This window comes from Budorcas taxicolor, chromosome 2 (assembly GCF_023091745.1).
Source record: "Budorcas taxicolor isolate Tak-1 chromosome 2, Takin1.1, whole genome shotgun sequence".
NCBI lineage: Eukaryota > Metazoa > Chordata > Mammalia > Artiodactyla > Bovidae > Budorcas > Budorcas taxicolor.
In genome coordinates this window covers 3,497,225-3,522,742 of record NC_068911.1, presented here as the reverse complement: position 1 = coordinate 3,522,742, position 25,518 = coordinate 3,497,225, and the positions used below count along the sequence as shown (strand labels likewise).

Here is a 25,518-nt window from a genome sequence, read left to right as displayed (position 1 = left end):
TTTATCTTGCTTCTTCGCTGGTTGATCTGTTTCCTGCCCATCTGCCTCCTCCCCACCCAGGAGTATTTACACAAATTTTCAGGACTCGGTGCAAAAGGGAAACGCAGGTGCCCTCGTTCAAACATCAGGAAATCAAGCGTGTGGCCCCGTGTGTCTGCTCAGGCCTCTCACCTGGGAGCCAGCCCGTCTCTGCCCATCACGCCTGGAAGGAGCACATACTGAGGCCACAGACCTCGTCCTGCTCGTCAACGCTGGACCAGTGGCAGCGCAAGGCAAGGGAACAGGATAAAGAACCCTATCAGGAGACCCCAGCTCAGGACCCAGCCCTGTGATGCAACCCCTCAACGTTCAGCCCCCCAGGGTTCCCCAGCCCTGCCCCCCACTTTTCTGCAGTCCCCCAGGATCCCCTGGCCCTGACCCCCAGCTTGCCCGTAGCTGCCGGGGTTTCCCGCCTGCCCAGCTGGACGGGCCTCCATGCTTCACAGCCTGGCCAGCAGGTGCGTGGAGCTCACAGATGACCAAAGCCTGGGGTCATAACTTCCAGCTCCATATCTTTTTATACCTGCTCTTAGTTCATGTGGGCTCTGAGCCTTTCAGGCCGTCCTAATAAAGTGCAGGCCGGGGAGGAGGCAGATGGGGCCCATCTGGCTTCACACGATGGTCTATAAAAAGGGCAAAGAAAATCGTGGCTATTTACGCCCGCGCTGCTGGACCAGCGCCCCTGTTGTCCACGTGCTTCAGCTCCTGGACGTGGAGAGACCCAGCTGTCGTCTCTCTCCTCCCCAGCGGCCGCGACTCTTCTGTCCTCACGAACTCATCCCAGGCCCCTGCCCTCTTGATGTTTTGCAGAAGAAGGGTTCCCTGGCGATGGACGAGGGGAAATGTCTGAAGCACAGTCACGGCCATGCAGCCTCTATGTGCCCACAGGACGTGTGGGTGTGTCTAGTACGAAACCTCTGTTGGCCAGAATTGCTGAAGCACGGGGGCGGACGGGGAGGGTTCAGGTGAATTGAAACAGCAGGAGATACTCTGATCCCTCAGACTGAGCAAGCAAAGTGAAAGTGAAAAGTGTTAGTTGCTCAGTTGTGTCCGACTCTTTGTGACCCCATGGGCTGTAGCCCACCAGGCTCTTCTGTCCATGGGATTCTTCAGGCAAGAATACTGGAGTGGGTTGCCATTTCCTTCTCCAGTGGATCTTCCCGATCCAGGAATTGAACCTGGGTCTTCCGCATTGTGGGGAGAGTCTTTATAGTCTGAGCCGCCAGAGAAGCCCAGATTGAGCAAGAAAAGGACTTCTGTTTCACGGTGGTTCTAGACACGTTTTTGAAGCCTGAATTGACTTTGCTGCTTTTGCTAGTCCGGCCTCTGAATATAAATCTTCCGAGGACCTAAAGATCAGGTGAGCTGAAGTCATCGCTGTGAGGGAGAGGAGACTGGTCTGAATTCTCGGTGGAGGGCTAGCGTTGGTGTGCAGGTAGGTGTCTAAGCCCCTAACTCCCCAGGGAACAGGCTGTGGTCTGGGGTCTTTGCCACTTGCCGTGGGGTGGGCCCTCTCGCAGGGCAGGCCTCAGACTGCGTGGGACATTCCCGATTGTCACCTGGGGCCGAGCGTACCACAGCTGGCTCTGGCACGGGGCACAAGACTGCAGTCGCCCTCCCAGCAGCCCTTTCAGCTTCCCGTCTAAGAATTTCAGCTCTGTGTTCATTGTGCTGTCTCTGGCCCCTTCTGCCTCAAAGGCAAGTGCAGCTGAAACGCAAATGGCTGAGCAGATGCCACGGGGCATGCTCCATGTCGTGGGGCCTCCCCCTGCTGGGCTCTGAGTGGCTGGGACCTGCTGGCAGGGTTCCCAAGGTGTCACTCCCCCATGTCCCAGGGGTGGGCGGGAAATGGGACAAATTAGTAGCCAAAGGTAGAAACGTGGTTATCATGACCAGCGGACAGGAGGGGTCTGCCCAGGGCCTCTCACACCCCGTACCGAGGCCACCAGCCAGGGAAGGCCTGGGATCTCACAGGGAACCCGTTCAGATCCTAGCTGCCTTAACATACAGCTATTCTAACTTCAGCGAAGAGATAAATGGTATTTGGGGGCCACCGTGGGTGCAGGTATTTCTGCCCTGTCTTTATGTTCTAAAAACGATCTCAATTCCGAGGAAATTTTCTACATCTTAGATGCTGGCATGATTGCAAGGCACCAAACAGTATTTTTCAAAGCCATCCGAGTATGAAATGAACAATGAATATGAAAAAGGGCTTTAAGCCTATTAGCTGTGATTAATTCCTGTCTTGGGTCTAGAGGGAGGGAAAGGAAGCTGTCAGCTCGTGGAGGCTGCGTTGGACTCGCTTCTGGTCAAGAGCGCCGACAGGAGGAGCAACCCCATGTCGGGACCCACCTTTCAGCCTGGGGGACATTGGGCCATCTCCCCCAGCAGATTCCAGGATTCTGCCTGCATCAGCTTCTACTTGGGTCCACTCATTTCTCAAGACTTCCCTCAGCTATCACCTTGTCCAAGAAGGTTCTGGAAATATGAACCCTAGCTTTGTACCTGATTCAGGGCCCTGCACATAGCTGGGGTTCAAATTATTGTTGCCGTTTAGTCGCTAAGTCATGTCCGACTCTTTGTAACCCCATGGAGTCCTCTGTCCATGGGACTCTCCAAGCAAGAACACTGGAATGGGTTGCCATTTCCTTCTCCAGGGGATCTTCCTGACCCAGGGGGTTGAACCCAGGTCTTTTGGATTCTTTACCACCTGGGCCATCAGGGAAGCCCGTCCAGAAGGAGCTCGGGCATTAATGGAAACCATCAGCTCCTGGCCAGTGAAGATCCGCATGCAGGGACGGGAAAGGACGGGAAAGGCAGTGTCTCCAACAGCTGTCTGTGAGGTTCAACCTGAAAAGTCAGCACCAGCTGGCGCCTGCGTTCCAAACTCGTCCAAGAAGTGGGGCTGAGCCGCAATGGGTGGATTTATTGTAGAAACAGTCTCCACGCTCCTGGCTGTGCCTCAGCGTTCTCAGTACCGAGACAGCCTTGGATGGAGATGAATGTGGTCTCCCCAGAGCAGAGGACAGACTCGGCTTCCAGGAAATGAGCAAAGACGGAGCCTGGGATTCCAGAGTTGTGAATCTGCCTGGGCCGGGGGCTTGGCAAAGGGCCCTGTTTCCTTCTCCAGCCAGGCATACCCTCTCCTCCCATGGGGACCCAGTAAGTGCCCCGGGTCCTTGCTTCTTTCCTCTTTGCTTTCCTGGCTCCACCTCTCTACTTCAGAGTGCCCCAAGACAGAGGACAAAAGAACCAGAATTAGCTGGACACACCAAAGGGTCCCAACTGCTGGGGGAGAATGACTCGGAAACACACTCACCTTTCAAAATTCCCCAAAAAACGTCCCAGTGAGGGGTAGAGGTCCAGAACAGTCAGTTTCCTATGACAATTACCCTCCATATCCCACACCTGTGATGGAGAGAGAGGCTGTGAGTCAGGGCGCTCTGTCCATCAGAATGTCCCTGACGATGGAAATGAGCCATCATCTGCGCTAGAACGGCGGGCATTACCCACAAGTGATGCCAAACCCCCGAATGGGGACTGGTCTTTCTAAGGAAGTACATTTTAAGTTTTTAATTAATCTAAGTAGCCACATGTGATGGGGGCTCCTGTACTGGACGGCACAGCCCCAGGCTGAGTGTGTCTAAGGGCGAGGCAGAGAGTGAAATGAGCCAAGACAGCCCCACAGTCCACCTGCCTCCCCTCTTCCTCTGCAGGAGGAGCTGGAGGGGCTGTGGACATTCTAGAGGGTCACATGGATGCTGGGATGTGGCGCAGGGTTTCAGGGAGGAGAGCCGGTTCAGCTACAGAAAACAAAGTTTCCTCCCGGGCCCCCTCGTTTGCAACTACGACTGTGAAGCTCAAGCCTCTATCAAGTTTACAATTTGATGGTGACCTTGGAGGCTTCCCTGGTGGCTCAGATGGTAAAGAATCTGCCTGCAATGCAAGAGGGCGGGTTGGATCCCTCGGTCAGGAAGAACCTCTAGAGAATGAAAAGGCAACCCACTCCAGTATTCTTGCCTGGAGAATCCCATGGACAGGAGCCTGGTGGGCTACAGTCCATGGGGTCACAAGGGAGTCAGACACGGCCGAGCGACTCAACAACAGCTCCTAGGAGACATGTCGGGGTGCCTCGCCGTGACTTTTAAAACTTACCTGACAACGATCACAGACGCGCAGGAAGCTGCCAGGGAACTACAGCGAGCTCCCGTCCGTCTCCACCCAGCCCTCCCCAGCGGCCCTCGCTTACGTAACTGTGGAGTGGGAGCAACGCCAGGCGACCGACACTGCTGAGACAGGCGTGGCCCGTTCTTCTCACTTTATCACACTCAAGGTTCGGGTGACCAGCAGCGCAATCCCAGCGCGGGACGGTTCAGCCCCCTCCTGCTGCCTCTTATTGCGACACCCGCCTCCCCATCCCCACCCTCCCAACTCCTGGCGACCACAAATCTACTCTCTATCTCTCCATTTTTGTCCTTTCGAGAATGTCATGTAAATGGAATCAGTTTGTGGCTTAAACATTTTTTTCTGATGTGGACCACTTTTTACAGTCTTTACTGAATCTGTTTTTAAATATAGGATTGTTTCTGTTTTATGTGTTGGTTGTCTGGCCATGAGGCACGTGGGATCTTAGCTCTCTGACCTGGGATCGAACCCGCACCCCCAGCATTGGAAGGCAAAGTATTAACCATTGGACACCACGGAAGTCCCCAGTATGTGGCTTTTTCAGATCATTTTTATTTATTTATTTTCACTCAGCATAAAACCCTTGAGCCCCATCCGTGCTCTTCACATCAGCTGTTCAACCTTCTTATTGTTGAGCTGTATTCCACTGTATGGATGTACCAGAGCTGACTTAAAACACTCACTTACTAAGGGGTATTTTGGTTGTTTCAGGTTTTTCTCCCTTATTTTGGCTACCACAAATAAAGGTGCCACGAACAATCATTACAGGTTTTTGTGATGACATAAGTTTTCATTTCTCTGGAATAAATGCCCAAGAGAGCAATTGCTGGGTCAAGTGTTAAAGGTTTTTTTAAAAGGGTTTTTAAGAAACGACCCTGCTGAGACATTTATATTCTCACCAGCAGTTGAGGAGAGATACAGGTTTTCTACATACTCACCAGCATTTGGTATTGTCGGTATTTTTATTTTAGCTGTTTTGATAGGTGTGTATTGATGGCTCATCATAGTCTTAATTTGCATTTCCCTAAAGCTAGTGATGTTGAACATCTTTGGTGAACTGTTTCTTTATGCATTAACCCATTATTCTACTTGGATTTTTTTCTCGATTTTTATTAATATTTTACTGTCAATTTTGAGAGCTCTTTACATCCTAGATGAGTCCTTGGTCAGATACGTGATTTTCATATGTTTTCTTGTGGTATGTAGCTTGTCTTTTCATCCTTTTCACATGGTCTTTCACAAGGCAAATCTTTTTTAACTTTGATGAAGTCCAGTTTATCAATTTTTTCTTTTTGTGCTTTTGATGTCATCTAATCCTTTACCTAGAAGTGAATCCTAAGATATCTTATGTTTTTTCTCTAAAAGTTGTATAATTTTATGTTTCACACTTAAACCTAGAATCCATTTTGAGTTAATGTTGATATGGAGTGTATAACCACTAGGAAGGGGGAGATACAGCTGAAGCTCACCTTTGGCATATTGCTCCAATTTTGGTCTGACCGCTCCAGAATTATTTCTGAAAAAGAATTGCCTTTCTCCATTGAATTGCTTTTACACTTTTGTCAAAAATCAGTGGCCTGGGACTTCCCTGGTGGGCCAATGGTTAAGACGTTGCCTTCCAGTGGAGAGGGTGTGGGTTTGATCTGTAGTTGGGAACTAAGATCCCACGTCCCTCGTGGTCAAAAACCCCCCAAACATAAAAACAAAAACCAAGGAAAAACAAAAAAAATCCCAGGAGCAACATTGTGACAAACTCGATGAAGACTTCAGAAATGTCCACATCAGAAAGAACCTTTGAAACAACCAGCTGGCCATGCTGATGCGGAGCATTTAGGGCTCTTACTTGGTGCCATGATCTGTGTCTAAGTTCTGTCAACAGCACATTACTTTCTGTTTTTAAATTTATTTATTTATTTGGCTAGATCAGGACTTAGTTATGGCTCTCAGGATCCTTCACTGTAGTCGCAGTGTGGACCCTGTGGTTGGGGTGTGGACTCTGTGGTTGGGGTGTGGACTCTGTAGTCAGGGTGTGGACTCTGTGGTTGGGGTGTGGACTCTGTAGTCAGGGTGTGGACTCTGTGGTTGGGGTGTGGACTCTGTGGTCGGGGTGTGGACTCTGTAGGTGGGGTGTGGACTCTGTAGGCGGGTATGGACTCTGTGGTTGGGGTGTGGACTCTGTGGTTGGGGTGTGGACTCTGTAGGTGGGGTGTGGACTCTGTATGGGGGTACGGACTCTGTAGGCAGGGTCTGGACTCTGTAGGTGGGGTGTAGACCCTGTAGGTGGGGTGTGGACTCTGTGGTCGGGGTGTGGACCCTTATGTGGGGTGTGGACTCTGTGGTTGGGGTGTGGACTCTGTAGGTGGGGTGTGGACTCTGCAGGGGGGTGTGGACTCTGTAGGCAGGGTCTGGACTCTGTAGGTGGGGTGTAGACCCTGTAGGTGGGGTGTGGACTCTGTGGTTGGGGTGTGGACTCTGTAGGGGGGTGTGGACTCTGTAGGGGGGTGTGGACCCTTAGGTGGGGTGTGGACTCTGTAGGGGGGTGTGGACCCTTAGGTGGGGTGTGGACTCTGTAGGGGGGTGTGGACTCTGTGGTTGGGGTGTGGACTCTGTAGGGGGGTGTGGACTCTGTAGGGGGGTGTGGACTCTGTAGGGGGGTGTGGACTCTGTGGTTGGGGTGTGGACTCTGTGGTTGGGGTGTGGACTCTGTGGTTGGGGTGTGGACTCTGTAGGGGGGTGTGGACTCTGTAGGTGGGGTGTGGAATCTGTAGGTGGGGTGTGGACTCTGTAGGTGGGTGTGGACTCTGTAGGGGGGTGTGGACTCTGTAGGGGGGTGTGGACTCTGTAGGGGGTTGTGGACTCTGTGGTTGGGGTGTGGACTCTGTGGTTGGGGTGTGGACTCTGTGGTTGGGGTGTGGACTCTGTAGGGGGGTGTGGACTCTGTAGGTGGGTATGTGGCTGGGGTGTGTGGGCTACATGGCTTTGTGGCATGTGGGATCCTAGTTCCCTAACCGGGGCTGGAGCCCACATGTCCTGTGCTGCAAGGCGGTCTCAACCCCTGGACCGCCAGGGATGTCCTTCTGCTTCCCTTCCTGTTTATCATGGCAAGCAGCCCCCACAGCTGCCTTTCAGTTAGACCTGCTGCTTATTCCTGGCTCCTCTTACTTGAAAATCAATCCCGTGGTGGGTGGGCGGACCATTGTAAAGAGCTCAACACTGATGTCTTGAATGAATGAATGATTACTGAGAAATACCTAGCTTTCCTTTTGTTAGTGTCTGAAGAGCCGAGTACAATAATAATATTCATAGCTACCATTTTGTGAAAATTACTTGTGTTTTACAGATGGGAGAACCGACTCCAAGTCAGGAAGCCAGTAACTACAGGGCCGAGGTGTGAGTCCAGACACTGTTTTTTGCAGGTTCTATGGCAGTGTCCCCAGTATGGGGCTGTTATTTCACACCGATGTCACTTTAGTGGGAAGCAAAGAGCCTACATGGCTGAAGAAGTTAGGGAAAAGAGGTAACTTTTGGTTGCCATTTTGAAGTATTGAAAGAATCCTATGAAAGCTCCTGTGTGGACCTCTGAACAGGCTGGAGAGGTGAGAGAATATGACTCTGGAAACAGAGCTTAATATGCAGGTGTGTTTCGATTTAGAGAAATGTAAACAGATGCTTTTGAACTGTGGTGCTGGAAAATATTCTTGAGAGTCCTTTGGACTGCAAGGCGATCAAGCCAGTCCATCCTAAAGGGAATCAGTCCTGACAGTTCATTGGAAGGACTGATGCTGAAGCTGAAGCTCCAATCCTTTGGTCACCTGATACGAAGAGCTGACTCATTATAAGAGACCCTGATGCTGGGAAAGATTGAGGGAAGACGAGAAGAGGGTGACAGAGGATGAGATGGTGGATGGCATCACTGACTCGATGGACATGAGTTTGAGCAAGCTCCGGGAGAGAGTGAAGGTCAGGGAAGCCTGGGGTGCTGCAGTCCATGGGGTCTCAAAAGAGTCGGACACGACTGAGCGACCGAGTAACGGCAACAGACAGCTGACCCACACAGTCCCAGTCGACATCATAATTAGCTGGTGTAAGCCTGGGGTTCCGACAGCAGCTGACGTGGGATTTCAGCTCCAGGAAGCTGTGAGCTGGGAAGACGGCCATGCAAAGCCTGTGCCTCTGGGGGACGCAGACGACCCCGGAAGCCTTTGGATCCCGCTCAGCCTGCCATGACTTCATCCTCTATCAGCCGCCTCCTGTTCAACTGGCTCTTTCCTGAGGCCTGGCGTGTGAGCAGTCTCTTCCCGTCGGCTGGATGGAAGCAGCACATCAAAGGGCACAGACGAGCTGGCTGGTGGTGGAGCTGGCAAAGGCGGCCCCTCTCAGAGCAGACACGGGCACCGGAGCCATGCGGACCACGACCTCATCTCCGCGTGGGCTCCCCCGCCCATCATCCATCTCCCTGCTCTCCAATCATCTCTGCTAATAGCCACCAGGACTCGGTGCAGCCTCATTGAGATTCCAGTGCGTTTCCAGCGTTAGTACAAGCTGGATTCCGATTCACTCGAAGGCAACAGAAAATTCAAACACGAAATTTAGTGGTGATGGTCCTTGACACGATGAAAGATGATCAGAATTAAAGGCTACTCAGGAAGCCAGGACCAGGAGGACGTAACGGGGCAAAGGACTCTGTAGAGGGCTTAGCCACTTAAGTTTTCAAATCTTGAGCGTTAGATAAGTATGTATTTCTGAAACTTCAAAAATTGGTTGAAAAAATACATGATGCTTGTCAATACAGAGAGGATTCTGAACGATAGCTGGGACTCACACAAGCACTGTTTCTTTGCCAAAAGACTATAAGTTTTCCTGAAATGGAACACTGCCCACCAGTGCAATTTCAGTGTGAACTGGCTGAAGCCACCACTGTGAATTCTTTTTGGAATGGTGCTGTTTTTCTCTAAAACCTACGCACAGGCACAGTGTGGCCTGTCCCCTGCTCCTGTCCTCCCGTGGACACCAGGTTGGCCTCCATTTCCTGCTCAAGGTCCCCTCAGATGGTGGCAGTGGTGACCCCAGGAATAAACCAATACCAGCATTATCATCAGAGTCTGCAAACTATCTTCCCGCCCTTTCCTCACTTAAGCCTCACAATAGCTGGGTTATATCAGAAGGGAAAAAGAGCAGAGACGGCTAGTGTTTCCCCCAAGACCACACAGCTAGGAAGTGGCCGGTTGTCTTCCATGCTTGTTGATGCTCACCGCCCTGGGTGCTGGGAGAAGGCAGGAGCTGGGGGCTGGGGAGGGGTGGGGGTTCCCAGTTGGCTCAGAGCTGCAGCCCTGCGCCTTTAACAGGAGAGGATCATAGATGCACCTGGAGAGAAGCACAAAGGCCACTGGGGTGAGTCTCCGTCCCCCTGGCTCCTCTCCTTTCGTTCCCTCTCGAGAGCGAACTGTTCCCAAGTCCCAGGCATCTTTCCAGGGAGAGTCTCTCCACCTCCTGCACAGGTGTGTGTGTGTGCGTGTGCCAGTGGGCACACACACAGGAGCACACTTGTCTTGCCCAGAACAGTATCACTTGGGAGATTGCTTTGCAGCCCTGTCTGAGTCCGCCTCACTGAAACAGCTGCACTATGTGGACATAGGATTCATTTCCCGCCCGTTACGTCTGGGCCGGGGGTGACCGCCGTGGGGAAGGCCTCGTCTCTGGGCTTTATAGAGGGCGGGCCCACACTGCGGGTGGGGGTGGGTGCCACTGAGGTGGATAGTGAGGGGGGGAGTCCCAAGATGCAGACGAGCACCCCCCGCACTGGGGGTCCCTGGGAGGCCGTGTGGCCCCCTTTCTCCAACACAGATGCCCCCAGAGGTCTTGTTGGGCTTCTCTGGTTTCTGTCACCCGTCATCTCTGGAGCTGCAAGCCCCCAGTCTTTCAGCCTTCAACAGTCTCACGAAAACATTCCCAAAGGCCATCCCTGCAGACTCCACGACTCCACCAGGTTTCTTCTGAGCTCCCTTCGGGGGTTCCATGGTGCTGTCTGGACCTCTCAAGTCAGCAGGTCAATTATGCCAGTGGCTGGTTGGAGAATTCCACAGAAACGTGTTCAAGATGCCTTAGAAATATGAATTTTTTATTAAACTATTTGAGTCTGGATCAGATTCAACCCCATAATGTCGTGGTTTGCTTAATGACTGCAGAATATTGTCTTATCTGAGGAGAAGCGGGACGTTTTAAGACCGCAGAGTCCAGAATTAACAGCCTGGAATTCTCGCCCATGCTGGCTGTTAATTGACTCCAGCTATTAAAGGGAAAGAGACTTTGGCAAACCCTAAGGCACTTGTACAAGCAAAGCCGTGGACGTGTTCAAATCGCTTTAAAACAGGCGTCTGGCGAGCGGATCATGTTCGGAAAATGGGCTGGTTGATCAGAACGTCTGTGCTTCTGAATGAAGGGTCTGAAAATGGTTCCACTTCCCGGCAAAGCCAGGCCTCTAACACCATCTGTGAGCGTCACAGCAATCGGCAACAAGCACACGGAACTTCAGCTTCCTTGGGACGTCCGCGGAGGCCTGGTCACCACCTCAGAACTGCCTTTTCTTGGTGCTGCGGGGCTCCTGTGCCCTGGGCCCCTCTGCCCAGAGGACGGTGGTCCAGGAGGCGCACTGCTGGGCTGAGATAATCACTGCCTCCTGGTCTGGGGAGGAGGATGAGGCGTGGGGAGGAGGGGCACGCATATGCAGGGGGCCAACTGGTCCCTGTTATCATTTATGTGAGCCACCCCCAAATGCTCTGGGTGGGTGTGCACAGTGATGCCGACTTAAGGCACTCCTGGCTGGGCCATTTAAAAACAGCTCATGAAAACTAGAAAGTTACCACGTTGGTGTTGTTCAGTTGCTCAGTCATGTCCAACTCTTTGCGACCCCATGGACTGCAGCACGCCATGGATCACAGCCTCGTCCAGCTCAGTGAAATTATGAGCCATGCCCTGTAGGGCCATCCAAGACCGACGGGTCATGTGGAGAGTTCTGACAAAACGCTGCCCACTGGAGAAGGGAATGGCAAACCACTTCAGCATTCTTGCCTTGAGACGCCCATGAACAGTATGAAAAGTTCCCATATGACCCAGCAATCCTACTTCTGGTCATATATCCAGACAAAACTCTAATTCAGAAAGGTGCGAGTTCACAGCAGCACAATTCACAACAGCCCAGACGTGGGAGCCACCTACGTGCCCACTGACCGAGGAATGGACACAGAGGACGCGGTGCCCGACACAGCGGGCACTGCTCAGCCATGAAGACAGTGAAATGGTGCCATCTGCAGCAACACGGGTCAGCTAGAGGTGATCATACTACGCGCAGTCAGTCCGAAAGACAGAGACAAACGCCATACGACACCACCAATACGTGGACTCTAAACCAACACAAGTGACCCTACCTACGGCCCTGGGGTAAAGAATCCGCCTGCCAGGGCAGGAGCCACAGGAGGCGCGGGTTCGATCCCTGCGTTGGGAAGCTCCCCTGGAAAAGGAAATGGCAACTCTCTCCAGGATACTTGACTGGAGCCTCCCATGGACGGTTACAGTCCACGGGTCACAGAGAGTAGGACGTGACTGAGCAGGCACGTGATAACAGCGTAACGGTGACAATGGCCGCAGGTGAATTCCTGCCCTTTCTCCTCAATGAAGGAGGCGGGCACGCGGGAGGGTGAAACTGGGGCTCCAGGCGCCTTTCTGTGTGGGTGAGGTCACCAGGCGGCCCTGAGCTGCAGGCAGTGACCCTGCCTCCTGAGGCTGGCTGTCCCCGACGGGGCCGGGGGGTGTGGGAGGGGGACACTGGGGAGGCTGGTGTCCTCGGGAAGGTGGGCCGTTCAGAGGTTCCACCCGCTCTGGTCCCTGCCGCCTCCTCGTGTCTGCCTGGGGCGAATGGCTTCACCCTGGGCGTGTTTCTTCATGCCTGTGGGGGCCCTGTGGAGCCCCCCTGCAGGGGCCTGGTGGAGCCTGTGACGGACGGACGTGGGGAGTGCACAAGGACACGTGGGGCGGGCCGGTGCCCTTCATGCGGCAGCTGGGGTGTCCCCAACACGGGAACGTGGGGACCTTAACTTCGCGTTTACGGGGGCAGGGCAGAAGTGGGTGGACAACGTGTGAAAAGAGGGGCAAAGAAGGTGCTCACCCCTGGCCGTCAGCGCTGCTTGCTCTGCGGGTGGCTGCTTCTAGAGCGACGTCAGAACTGCGCTCGCTTCTCCTTCCGTCCCTGGCCCGGTCCTCCCAGCGCCCGTCCTCCTCGTTGGCCCCTGGAATCCCTTGGGCAGCTTCACCCCCGAAAACTGGGTGCCTGGGCCCGACTCCCAGAGAGTCTGTCCTCCCGGGCCTGGCAGGGGCGTGGGCACCGGGCGTTTTAAGTGCCGAGTGGAGAACCGCCCTCTGCAGCCAGGAGGCCCTGAGGACGAGGGGGAAGCTGAGCCCTCCCGGCGGGCCCGGAACGCACAGCAGCTGGAGTGGCCTCGCAGAGGGGATGGAGCGCCTCCCCCGTGTCCAGTCTACGGGCGGCCGGGAGCAGTCTCCCTTTCGGCACCTGTGGAGCCTTCAGAGGGCACGCCAGGGGCAGGGGAGGGTGGCCACTGTCCACTCCGGGGGGTGCGGGCCCCACGCCGCCTGCCTCAGGCCCTGGCGACCCGCCAGGCTGCTCCCGGGCATGCCTGTCCCTGGGACAGCCCCAGCTGAGCCCCTCCGACCTCACCGGCCCCCAGTGTCCACACCTGCCTTTCCAGGAGGGGCAGGGCCGCATGGCCTCCACACGGCGCAGGGCCGGCCTTTCTGCGCTCCATCCTTCAGCCCTAGAGCCCCCGAGTCGTGGCATCCGCACGCGCTGAAGAAAAGCACAGGCGCACGAGGAACAAAATGATGCTTTTATTAAAAATTGAACCCATAGCACCTCTCTTCCTACAAGTGTTTTTGTTTTTAAGGGAGATCTAATTTTCTGCACGATTCCAGAAAATGCGGCCGGAAAAAGTTCAGGACTGACCCAAGCCCCCAATAAACCGGCAGGTGAGGCTGACAGGGAACGAGGCGTGCCTGCCAACCGGCTCAGTCCCAGGGATCCCCCCCATCCCACCTCTTGGATGGTCCACACGGCAGAGATGCTGAGCCAGAGAGCTGCGTCTGGATACGCGGACTGACGGCTCACTGGGAGAACTACGCTGTGTGCCAGGAATTTGTAAAAACCGAAAACCATGCTGTGAACCATCAGAACCATTACGCAAACGCCACGCTGCGGTCCGGCCGCCTCCAAGCTCAAGGGCAGCATCAACAGGGCTTTGGGGAGTGCGTGCCACCCCCTGGGGTCTCCCCTGACGCTGCCCCACGGCTCGTTTTCCTCCACGATGGCGTGTACCAAGGGCTCCTTAAAATCGTGGCCGGGGATGGGAGGGCCTCGCTTTGGGCGGATTTATTCAGAGGGAGGAGGTGCAGGAGATCCAGAAGATGTGCTCCACGGCCCCGCCCTGCCGCTCACCAGCCTGGAAACCTGTGCCCGGGAGCCCCGGCGGGGGTGGGGGAAACCTGGGCAAACCCATCCCTGCTGCTCAGGCAGAGAGCGCGGCCCTGCGGCTGTGGTTCTCGCGGGAAAGGGCAGCACGCCTGTCCATTGCCGGGCCCTGGATAGGGTCCCTGCGAGGCCGAGTGCTGGACACCTGCAGGGCATTGGTGCAGGGGCAGGCAGGAGAGGACACACCTCCTGCCTCTGTTAGAGAAATGGTGCCCGTCCTGGGTTCAGAACCAGGATTAAAATCCAATATCCATTTCCCTATCATGTGATTTTTTTTCTTCTCCCTCAAGAGGAGAGGTTAGGAACCCAGGCTTCCCAATGTCACACTGTCTGGAAGCTGAACTCTAACCGGAAACAGCCGGCTCTCCCTTGGGTCCAGCGGCTCCCACGCCCCAGAGCCCCGGGGCCCCCGGGCTGAGAGCCGCAGCCTCGGACCCACAGTTCCGTCCTAAAGACTGGGCTCCAGGCAGAGAGAACAAGGAAGAATGGGCTTGTGGGGAAGGCGCTGCTGTCACAGAACCCCAGCGCGGGACACACGCCTCAAACCTAACTGTCCTTGTGCCAGGACGCTCCAGCACGCTCCCGTCAGGTAGGCAAGGCGCCATATGGCTTAGCGAGCGGAGCGCGAAGGCGGCATGTGTCCACGTCCTCTGTCCACCGCTTGTCTCCCGAGAAATTCGAGGTGCAGCCCCGTGGCTTCCTGTCCACTCCCCGTCTGGGGCCTGAGAGGATGGAGGCCGGCCTGTCCAGGGAGCTGGGGGGCTAGTCTTTGCAGGGGAGGCTTTGGGCGGAGCATCCAGGATTTTTGGTTTAGAACATTTCCCCTCCACTCAGAGAAGGAAGGAAGGAAAGGAGGGATGGAGGGAGGGGGAGGGATGGGAGAGGGGGAGGGGGAGGGATGGGGGAGGGGGAGGGATGGGGGAGGGGGAGGGGGAGGGATGGGGGAAGGGGGAGGGGGAGGGATGGGGAAGGGGGAGGGGGAGGGATGGGGGAGGGGGAGGGGGAGGGATGGGGGAAGGGGGAGGGGGGTCAGGGGGAGGGGGAGGGATGGGGGAGGGGGAGGGGGAGGGATGGGGGAGGGGGAGGGATGGGAGAAGGGGGAGGGGGGTCAGGGGGAGGGGGAGGGATGGGGGAGGGGGAGGGGGAGGGATGGGGGAAGGGGGAGGGGGAGGGATGGGGGAGGGGGAGGGGGAGGGATGGGGAGGGGGAGGGGGAGGGATGGGGGAGGGGGAGGGGGAGGGATGGGGGAGGGGGAGGGGGAGGGATGGGGAGGGGGAGGGGGAGGGATGGGGGAGGGGGAGGGGGAGGGATGGGGGAGGGGGAGGGGGAGGGATGGGGGAAGAGGAGGGAGAGAAGGGAACCTTTCCACACCTCCTACGTCTACTTTTGGAGAAACCGAAAAGGGTTTTTTATCCAACACAAAACTGCAAAACAGAAAAGGAGTTTCTTTTCCTCACACAACACAAACTTTTCTTGGTCTCCTGGGGTCACACCCCGCAACTCTGACAGCAGAGGGTCAAGATGGCCCTCTGCCCTGAGGAGGCGGGAAGAGGGAAGGAGAGACCCCACAGACGACACGACCTACGGCCTGGCCCTGAGACAGGCTCCCTGCTGGCACTGGCCAGACGCTGGCTCGCGGACAGGCCAGCCGCCCAGGAGGACGGACCGGCCCTGCTCCCCTGTGCTGGGGGCTGTGGACAGGCCCCTGCTGACCAGGCTGGACACGGGGCCTTCCCACACGCCCTGTGGGCACACCCTGGAAAATTCTAGACTGGGACCAGGGCTGGGGCTTGACCACCTACACCCCCCACTCATTGCACAAAAGCGACGTGACGCACTAGAGGCTACAGTTTGGACTCATTTTCAAAGCAGCTCATGCTACTTTCATTTAGCTAAAAATAAAGGAAAACAAAACAATAACAATTAAAGGGAAAAAAGGTTTCCAGAAAACCCGTTAAGGCTAAGAGCTGGCCTGGGGTCGGGGGCGGGACCACAGCGCTGCCCCAAGGAAGGACGCGGCCACGCGCACAAGAGAGCCTGGGGGGCACAGGGCGGGTTCCAGGGGGGACTGGGGACCCCATCTTCTCAGAGCCGTTCTGCTTTACTTGGAGACACCGCGGCTCTTTGTCTTTCCCGTGGACAAAGCTAAACAATGAACAGAAAGGCACTGCAGACAGCTGAGACGCATTCATTTCATGTGGCATATTTTAAAAAAAGATAAAAAGGTTTAAAAAATACTCTGGTTAACAATGCACACCTCTTGCACAACCAGCGATTCTGCGCCGCTGTCTCGTCCCCTCCGGGCGGGCCTGTGCTGGGCCCTCGGGAGGAGCGAGCTTGGGCGGGGGCGGGGGCAGGAGGCGGCTCCCAGCTGGGACGCTCCCGGCCCCTGGACGATGGGGGTTAAAAGAAAGGACCGAAGCGGGAAAGCCCCGGGTATTTCACCCCTGGAATGAGCCTTGGCCTCTGCCGCCCTGTTGCCAGGAACTGTGAAGCCGGCTCCCCGCCTAAAGCTGCCGAGTGAGGACCTTTCAGGGACGTTCGCACGAGGTCGGGAGGCCCCGGGCCCAGGTGGGACACCTGCTCCTCGCGCCGGGAGCCCCCGGCGGGCGCTGGTTCTCAGGCAGGAGGGAGAGCAGAGAGGGGGAGGCCTGGAGGACCCCCGCCCCGCCCCCCAGCCTTCCCGGGCCGCGCGACGGAGAAGCCGGGCCCCGGGGCTCAGGCCTTCCCAGGTCGGCGTGCCGAGCCCTTGCCCCCGGCGAAACACACCTTCTCGTAAAAAGAAAGGAAAAACAAAGAAACCTGCTTCCTGCGGCGATGTCACAAGAAGCCAGTTAAAAAAACGTTCCTAATTGCAATCGGGTTCACAAGGGGGTGAAGTCAGCCATCAGCGTCAGATCCTCTCAACCCGGCTCGAGCCCAGTTCCGGGAGGTGACTGTCTCGACACGGCCGCCGCTCGGCTCACACGAAGGAGGAGAAGCCGGTGAGCGGAGTCCGGGCGCCGCGGGCCGCGGGCGCGAACACGGCGCTCTGCGTGGTGACCGCGGCGCGCGGGCCCGGCCCGGCCTCCGCCCGCGCCACCGCCTCGTACCTGTGCGGGGCCGCGCCCGCGCGCCGCTTCCACGAGTTGTAGTAGGTGGGGTCGCTCAGGTAGTGGTTGACGAACGAGTGCTGCGGTGGCGCGTCCTCGGACTCGGAGTCGGTGACCTGCGGGCGGACGGACGGACGGAGCGGGCTCAGCCAGGCGGCCGGGGACAGCGGAGGCCCGGGGCTCAAGGAGGGCGCGGACGGGGGCTGACGTGGGAGGGTGTGCGGGTGGTCTTGAAGGGGCTGCCCCGGCGGGAGGGGCGGCCATGGAGAGTGGGGGGTGTCGAGGAGGGTGGGGGCCACGGGGGGGGGAGGGGGAGAGGAGGGGGAGGGGAGGGCCACGGGGGTGGGGGCGGGCCACACGGGGGTGGGGAGGGCCGGAGGGGGAGGGGGAGGGCCACACGGGGGGAGGGCCACACGGGGGGGGGAGGGCCGGAGGGGGAGGGGGAGGGCCACACGGGGGGAGGGCCACACGGAGAGGGGGAGGGCCGGAGGGGGGAGGGCCACACGGGGGGGGGAGGGCCACACGGGGAGGGCCACACGGGGTGGGGGCGGGCCACACGGGGGGGGGGCGGGCCACACGGGGAGGGGGAGGGCCGGAGGGGGTTGGAGCCACGGGGAGGGGGAGGGGGAGAGGAGGGGGAGTGGGAGGGCCCCGGGGGGGGGTTGGGGCCACGGGGTGGGGGAGGGCCCGGGGGGGGGGGTTGGGGCCACGGGGGTGGGGGAGGCCCCGGGGCGGGGTTGGGGCCCCGGGTGGGGGTGGCCCGGGCAGCAGGGCTGGACGGGGGGCGGGGGGGGGGCAGGAGTGGACATCCAAGGTGGGTGGCGCCGCTCACCTGTTTGTCTCCCCTTCGCCTCCTCCCACCCCACCCTGCTTCCCTCTCTTCCCACCATCTGGGCGTGGACCACCCCAGGACCCGCCTCCACAAGACCACGGAGAGCTCAGCGTGTCCACAGGGGCCAAGCTGGGCAGCGGGAGCCAGCTCGTTCCTCCCAGAGGCTCTGCTGCCCCGCCCATCCCTGTGCCTGAGCCGCTCCCAGGACCTGAATCCACTGCACTCTGGCTTCAGGAGAGTCCACACCCCATCCCCTCCCAGGACAGGTCCACACCCCATCCCCTCCCAGGACAGGTCCACACCCCATCCCCTCCCAGGACAGCTCTACACACCATCTCCTCCCAGGACAGGTCTACACACCATCCCCTCCCAGGACAGGTCTACACCTCATCCCCTCCCAGGACAGCCCTACACACCATCCCCTCCCAGGACAGGTCCACACCCCATCCCCTCCCAGGACAGCTCTACACACCATCTCCTCCCAGGACAGGTCTACACACCATCCCCTCCCAGGACAGGTCTACACCTCATCCCCTCCCAGGACAGCCCTACACCCCATCCCCTCCCAGGACAGGTCTACACGCCATCCTCTCCCGCCATCTTCTCCCGGGGCAGGTCTACACACCATCCCCTCCCAGGACTGGTCTATACTCCATCCCCTCCCAGATCAGGTTTACACAGCCCCCAGGGGATGCTCTGTGTCCTCTGTGGAGAATGCTGCGGAGCCTGGGAGTGTGGAAGGCCCAGGCGCTGCAGACTGCCCGAGACTATGGCACAGGCCCCCAGACCGAGGGTCTGATGGTGAGCTCAGGCAGGGTGAGGAGACGTGTCCTCCGTGGGACACACGCCACATCCATGCCGACCTCTGTGGGCAGGTTTCCGAAGACAGAGGCCCTGATCGAGCGTGGTGTCTGCTGTCCAGTGTCCTGGGGCCCCTCCCTCTGCAGCACCGAGGGACCTGACCCCTCACCTCGGGGTCCCAGAGCAGCCGGTGGAGGAGGCAGGTGGCCCGTGGAGGTTCAAGGTCAGTGAGCCAACGGGAACCCGCCCTGGGAGTTTTCCCACCGCTCCTGGAAGAGCTGAGTGCTTCCCTGGGGGGTGGGGATGTGGGCCCTGGGTGGCGGGGCCGCAGGCCCACCAGGCGGCCCCCAAAGCCACGGGGACAGAACAAAACCATCGCGCAGAATGGAGAGGGGAGACTGAGAGCTGTTCCTTCTGCTTCCCGCTGTTCCTCTAGGGAGAGGGCGAGCGTGCCCCCACCTCGGGACACACGGGGGTGCGCTGAGGGCCTCGGGGCTCCTGTTCAGGTCTTGCTTTCGCTTCCACGGGAAAACACAGGATTAAAATGCCATTCTTCTTCCTGCTGCCTGCTCTGTTTATTGTTGATATGACATTATTATTTTTTAATGAGGATGTATTTTAGTGAGTTAGAATTATTGACAGAAAGGAAACGCTGCGGGGTCCTTTTTTTTCAAGTTTCCTGTGTGATATGAAGTAGCGATGTGAGTCGGTTTCCTAGGAAACCGAGGAAGGCCAGCCTGTGATTGGATGAGCCTGCACACCTGACCATGAGTTTCTGAAGGCGCGTGGATGCCTGGCAAGCAGCTGACAGAGATAATCTCAGGACTTCTGGTGCTGCGCTGGCAAGATGAAAGACTCCAGTGTTATCAGAGGATTAATTGAGAAGGGGCTGGTCTAAGTTGGCTGAAGCCAGAGAGACCTTGAAAACTGTTTCTGTGAATTTTGAAAATAATTTTTAAGATGTGATTTGAATAGTAGCCCTGATATAATTTGTAAGCAGCTGGGCGATAAAATGGAGAGAAAGCCCCTTATTTCTAAGTGGAGAAACATCAAGAGCCACAGCGTGTGTCCTGCGAGGCTGATGGTCTAATTCAGAGCCACTCTGATCAGCCAGGTTCTCCCGCACCTGTGAGCCGGTTCTCAGAATTGTCACTAGAGTAATATTTCTGAAAACGGTTTAAAAACACCCCAGGGAGAAAATGATAGCATCACAGTTTTTTTTTTTTCTTTCAGTGAAGTATTAGCTTTGCAGAAGAGCTTTCCCAGCAGAGAGCTCACAGGGTGTTTGGCTCTGGAGGAGAGGGTGGGCAGTAAGGGTGGGCAGGGGACCCCCTACCTGGGTCGTCAACCAACTACCGATACAAAAAATACTTCCAGAATGGCCAGGAGAAGCAGCAGGTCTTCCCCACAGTAGAACAATGACTCAACTGGGGGAAAATCGAATTATCAACAATCATTTAGAGTCCCTGGAAATGGTGCCAAGGGCATATAGCAAATGGGGCAAGATTTATTGCAGAAAATCTAAAATCACTAAGAAGAGCAAGAGTCTGAGCCGCCTGAACTCTGAGTGCTCCCCCACCCCCAGCCGGGGTGACGGAAGCTCCACTTGCGGAGTGGGAGGCACGTGTGGCCAAGAAGCCAGGGCCCCTCCCCTAAGACTCTGGGTCCAGGAATTTGGTTTGACCTGGAGGAGGAAGCCGCCGGCATCTGCCAGCCAACTGCTTGTCCCCAGCTCCACGACGCAGAGGTATTCCTGGAGGTGTGGTCCGGGGAACTGGGCTCCCCTCCTCACCGGGGCTGCTGGGAGGCTGGCTGACGTGCACCAGGTTGGCAGGCTGAGAACACTGAACCCGACCGCACCGCCCTCATGGCGGGTGGAAGGAGCGCCACGCAGGGGAGCCGGGCCACAGCCAGAAGCCCAGGGCCGTCCATCCCCACCGAGCGCCTCACGGGTCACCATGGAGAAGGGGGCCATTGTCCCCACCCCAGCTTCGGTGCTGTGACACAGCGGTCCTCATGGCGGGAGAGTCAGAGAGACAGAGAGCTGCCAGCTCTGCTGCAGGGGAGTAGCTTTATTTGGACCATGGCATGCCTCAGGGCAGGCGTCCCTGGTGGCTTGGATGGTAAAGAATCTGCCTGCAGTGAGGAGACCCAGGTTCAGTACCTGGGTCAGGAAGGTTCCCTGGAGAAGGGCATGGCTACCCACTCCAGTATTCTTGCCTGGAGAATCCCACGGACAGAGGAGCTGAACATGGACATGACTGAGTGACTAACACTTTCACTTTTCATGCCTCAGGGCATTGCTGGAAACTGGAAACCTCAGGAGTGAGAACCTAAGAGCTAAGTCCTTGATAGTAACGAGTGGAGCGATGAACGTGCCAGAGGTTTAACAGGGAGGACCAGGCAGAGACAGCTGACGGGAGCCCTCTTGGGCTTAGAGAAGAATTCAGAGATTAACGATGTCCTGCTGCTGCCTGGGCTGTGATTGGCTCCAACCGTGGAGTAATTTATACCCCGGAGCCTTGTCGAAAATAATAGAGCTGCCAGGGAGAGGAGGTTAACAGCTGGGTGTGATGCCAGCTGTGGTGGGCCTTCCGGAACCTTAGTGGGGAGGTCAGAACAAGAGACGGGGATGCCTAGTGGAGACCTCAGTTGTCCCTTGTTGTCATGGAAACCACACGCATGCCCAAGGCCGCACCTCGGAGGGGTGACGACAGAGCGGATACGTTGCTAAGGACGTGGGCTTCCCTAACTAGTCCAGACGAGTCACTGAACAAATAAGCGAACAAGGACAACACACAGAGGGGCCTAAATACCGGTATTCAAAGTGAATACAAGATATTTAAAATATTTTCTTATTTTCAAAAAACAGCCAAGTGTGATCCATACACAGGGAAAAAAAAAGCAGGCAGCCTCTATGGAGCCTCAGATATTGGCAGGCAAAGACTTTCAAAGTAGCTATTCTATTATGTTCAAAGAACTGAAGGAAACCATGTTTAAAGAATTAAAGTATGCTGACACTATCACACCAAGTGGAGAATATCAATAAATAGATAGGAATGACTTAAAAGGACCGAGTGAGAAACTCCAGAGTTGAAAAATACCATAACCCAATGTAAAACTCACTGGGGGGACTCGACAGTAGATTCGAGCTGACAGAGGAAGGCCTCAGTGCACCTGAAGATAGACCGGTAGAGACGGCTCACCACGGTCAGTCTCTCAGACATGTCTGACTCTAGCCCAAGTGACCCTGTGGACTGCAGCCCACCAGGCTCCTCTGTCCATGGGATTTTTCAGGCAAGAATATTGGAGTGGATCATGCAACTTGAAAAACAAAGAGAAAAGAATGAAAAAAAATAAACACAAACCAGAACACCTGATATGTGACAAGGCTGAGTGCAGTAACGTATATGTAATGAGAATACCAGGGTGAGAAAATAGGAAAGAAGCAGAGAAAATAGTGAGAGTTATATGACTTAAAACCTCCCAAATCTGGTAAAAAATGAGTGTGGTAACATATGTGTAATGAGAATACCAGGGTAAGAAAAGAGGGAAGAAGCATGGAAAATACTGAGAGTTAAAATGACTTAAAACCTCCCAAATCTGGTAAAAAAAAAAAAAAAAAATCAAAACAAACAAAAAAAACCCTGCATACTCAACAAGCTCAATATACCACAAGTGAGATAAATGGAACAAGAGTCACACCCAGACACATCATAGTTATAGTTAAAATGCTGAAAGACAAAGGCAAAAAGAAACTTGAGATCGAAAGGAGAGAAATGACTCATCCAGTCCAACAGAATTCAAATTACGTTAACAGCTGACTTCTGGTCAGCGAAAATGGAGGACAGGAGGCAATGGGCTAACACATTCAAAGTGCTGAAAGAAAACTGTCGATCATGAATCTTTTATTTAGCAAAACTGTTTTCATAAATGAAGACGCAATAGGACATCCTGAAAAAAACAGAAAAATTCATTGCTAGCAGACCTGCCTTATAAGAAATACTAATGGAAGATGGTCAGGTGGAAGGCCAGTGACACCAGACAGCGGATCAAATCCACGCACCCACAAAAGCAGCACCAGACCATCACACAGGGAATTACAGACGGCAGTGGAAGGGCCTGGCCTCCCTTCTTCTCTTATCTGATATAAAAAGCAATTTCCTAAAGCATTAGGTATATAATTACATTGTTGGGTCCAGGATATATAGAAATGCAACAGTTATAGTGGCACAAAAAGGAGGGGAGAAATGAAGAGGACCAAAAATCGTAAACAAAATGGTTAATATGAAAAACTGTAAGACTTGCTCACCTTTCTCCTCCCAACTTCTTTAAAAGACAAAATTCTGTACAGTTAGAAAAATGCATCCTTGGGTCTGTCACAAATATGGACATGTATAATAATAAGCACAAATAGGGGAGGAGAGAATAGGTTTATACAAGAATAAAGTTTCTATATGTCACTGAGATTTAGAATAAATCTAAAGCAAATACTAATACGAGGGCAATCACTATAAAAAAACAACTGAAAAAAATATAGTAAAAGCAAAACAAGGGAATTAAAACATCTGCCGGATATACACTAGAAAGTAGCCGCTTAACAACAGCAAAAGGACAGTGAAGGAAAAATGGAGAAATAGAGATGCGTGAAAATTCTGGAATGAGCAGCAGTTACATTAACTGTGAATGGATTAAACAGTCTGGGGAGCAGGTACAGACTGGCAGGGTGAGTAAGACAGCACGGTCCAACCTTATGCTGCCAACAAGGGACACGTTTCAGATCCAAGGATTCAAGCAAGTCGAAAGCGAAATCATGGAAATGGCATCCCATGTGCACAGGAACCAAGGGAGAGCTGGAGCGACTGTGCTGACGTCAGGCCAAATAGACTCTGAGACAGACACTGTTACAAGAGACCAAGAGGGACATGCTATCCTGAAGCAAAGGTCTGTCCACCATGAAGACACCACGGTTATAGACAGACATGCACCTGCAAAGAGAGCCCCTAGGTACAGGAAATTAAAACTGCTGGAAATGGAGAGAGAAATAGAGAATGCTAACAATAACTGCTGGAGACCTCAGTGCGTTAACAGATGGCGGAAAGATCTGGAGTGTGGAAGGCTTGAGCGGCACGATAAATGAACCGGACGTAGCAGACACACGTGGAACTCTCCACACAGCAACTGCAGAGCAACACGGCCTTTTCAAGTGGCTCTTGCAGCACAGGCCAGATGCTGCACCGCAAGGCGAGACTCAATAAGTTAAGACGGTTGGAGATGTACAAAGTATGTTCTTTGACCACAGTGGGATAAAATTAAAAATCATTACCAGCAGAAAATTTGGGAAGCTCATAAATGTGAGGAAACGAAAAACACACACCTAAATAGCTATGGACGGAGGAGCCTGGTAGGCTGCAGTCCATGGGGTCGCTAAGAGTTGGACACGACTGAACGACTTCACTTTCACTTTTCACTTTCATGCATTGGAGAAGGAAATGGCACCCCACTCCAGTGTTCTTGCCTGGAGAATCCCAGGGATGGGAGAGCCTGGTGGGCTGCTGTCTCTGGGGTCGCACAGAGTCGGACATGACTGAAGCGACTTAGCAGCAGCAGCAGCAAATAGCCTACGCGGTGAAGACGCGAACTGCACGGTGCGTCAATGACATCTCAGTCTGGTTAAGAGACGAGACTAGTTCAAAGGAAAGGCTCCCATCGGAGCTGGCACTTCCAAGATCCCTCTGTGGGGACCCCATGAATCTGCCTACAACTCTCCCAGGTTGTAAGGTTCGAAGCTGGGCCCTAGCAAGATGACAGAGCACGGAATTCTGGGGGAAAAGACGGGTCTCACTGCATCTACCCGGGAACTCGGGAGCAGACGGGGAGCCCAGGACTCCCGGAGCCCTCACAGGAGGTGCCCGCCTACCACAGGCTTGGGGGGCCTGGAACGCCAGTTTCAAGGTGAGTCCGCACTTTTGATCAACTTTCTAGAACCAGAAAGTGTTAGGACCCGCAAAGCATCTGTGGGAATCACGGAAGGAGCCTCTTCCTCCAGGCACTGGGCACGCCACGGCCCACCCTCACTCGGCCGCACGTCCCAGGCTACGAGAACTCGGCCGGCCTGGCGGAGGGACGGAAGGGAGCCCGCCGCCTGGGTCTGCATCCAGGTCTACCCAGGAGTGTGTGTCTGGGGAAGACACTCAAAACCCTGGCAAGCCTCAGCTCTCCCATCTATTACGTGAGGATCTGAACGAGCTCCTTGCAGGATTTAGTGTGCGTTTCACACCCCTCTCGCCTCCTACCCTCACCCGCTCCCTTCTTCCCTTCTTGCTGCCTTCTTCCCCGTGTGCATGTGATGTCTCTATATGTGCGTGAGTGCACACATGTATGCCTACATGCATGTATAGGCCTAGTGCCCGCAGGCACTTAATAATCCTCCATGCGAATCAGCTGGATCTGACTCGCAAAATGCCCCCGTGTGTGAGGACAGACTGAATGGCCCGCATTTAGCCCATTCTGAGCATGCTTTTACGAACAAATAGTCCAGAATCGATGAGTCCAGACCTGGCAGTGCTGGGAATGGCCTCTGTGGCCCGGGTGTTGGGTGGGAGAAGAGGGGAGGGGTGGGGGTCAGTGGGCTCTGGAAGCTGAGGGTGGGGGTGCGTGTGTAGGGTGGCCTCAGCCTTAGGGGTGTCCTGGGGACAAGGACGAGAACCGCCTGCCTCCAGGCCCAGCTGAGGAAGCACTCAGCGCTTAGCCCGCGTGGAGCTGTAAAGCCTGCGGGGCAGCGCGGGGTCGCTGTGAGCATCGTCGACGATGCTCTGAGAGCCCGGGGAAGGCAGGGGCGGGGGCCGCCTATGACCGCTGGACCTGGGGAGCGCTGGACGGCAGCCCACCCCTTCCCGATGCGCCGTCTTTGGGACAAGTGGCTGGAAAAGGCCGCGGCCTCCTCATTAGGAAGCTGGGCTCAGCATTCTCGCTTTTCCTTCCACAGACAGCGCCTCGCGCGGACACAGCGCTCCCCCTGCACGCCCGCAGCG

The 25,518-nt window shown here is 55.5% G+C and overlaps 1 protein-coding gene across 1 annotated transcript in view; it reads right to left on the bottom strand.

The window, feature by feature from the left end:
- Positions 1-16,721: 16,721 nt before the first annotated feature.
- SDK1 (sidekick cell adhesion molecule 1) overlaps positions 16,722-25,518 on the bottom strand; it is a 723,652-nt gene continuing 714,855 nt past the window's right edge. The window contains exon 45 of the mRNA XM_052636011.1: positions 16,722-16,967. Within this exon, the coding sequence (XP_052491971.1) occupies positions 16,722-16,967 (246 nt within the window). The remainder of the gene's footprint in view (positions 16,968-25,518) is intronic.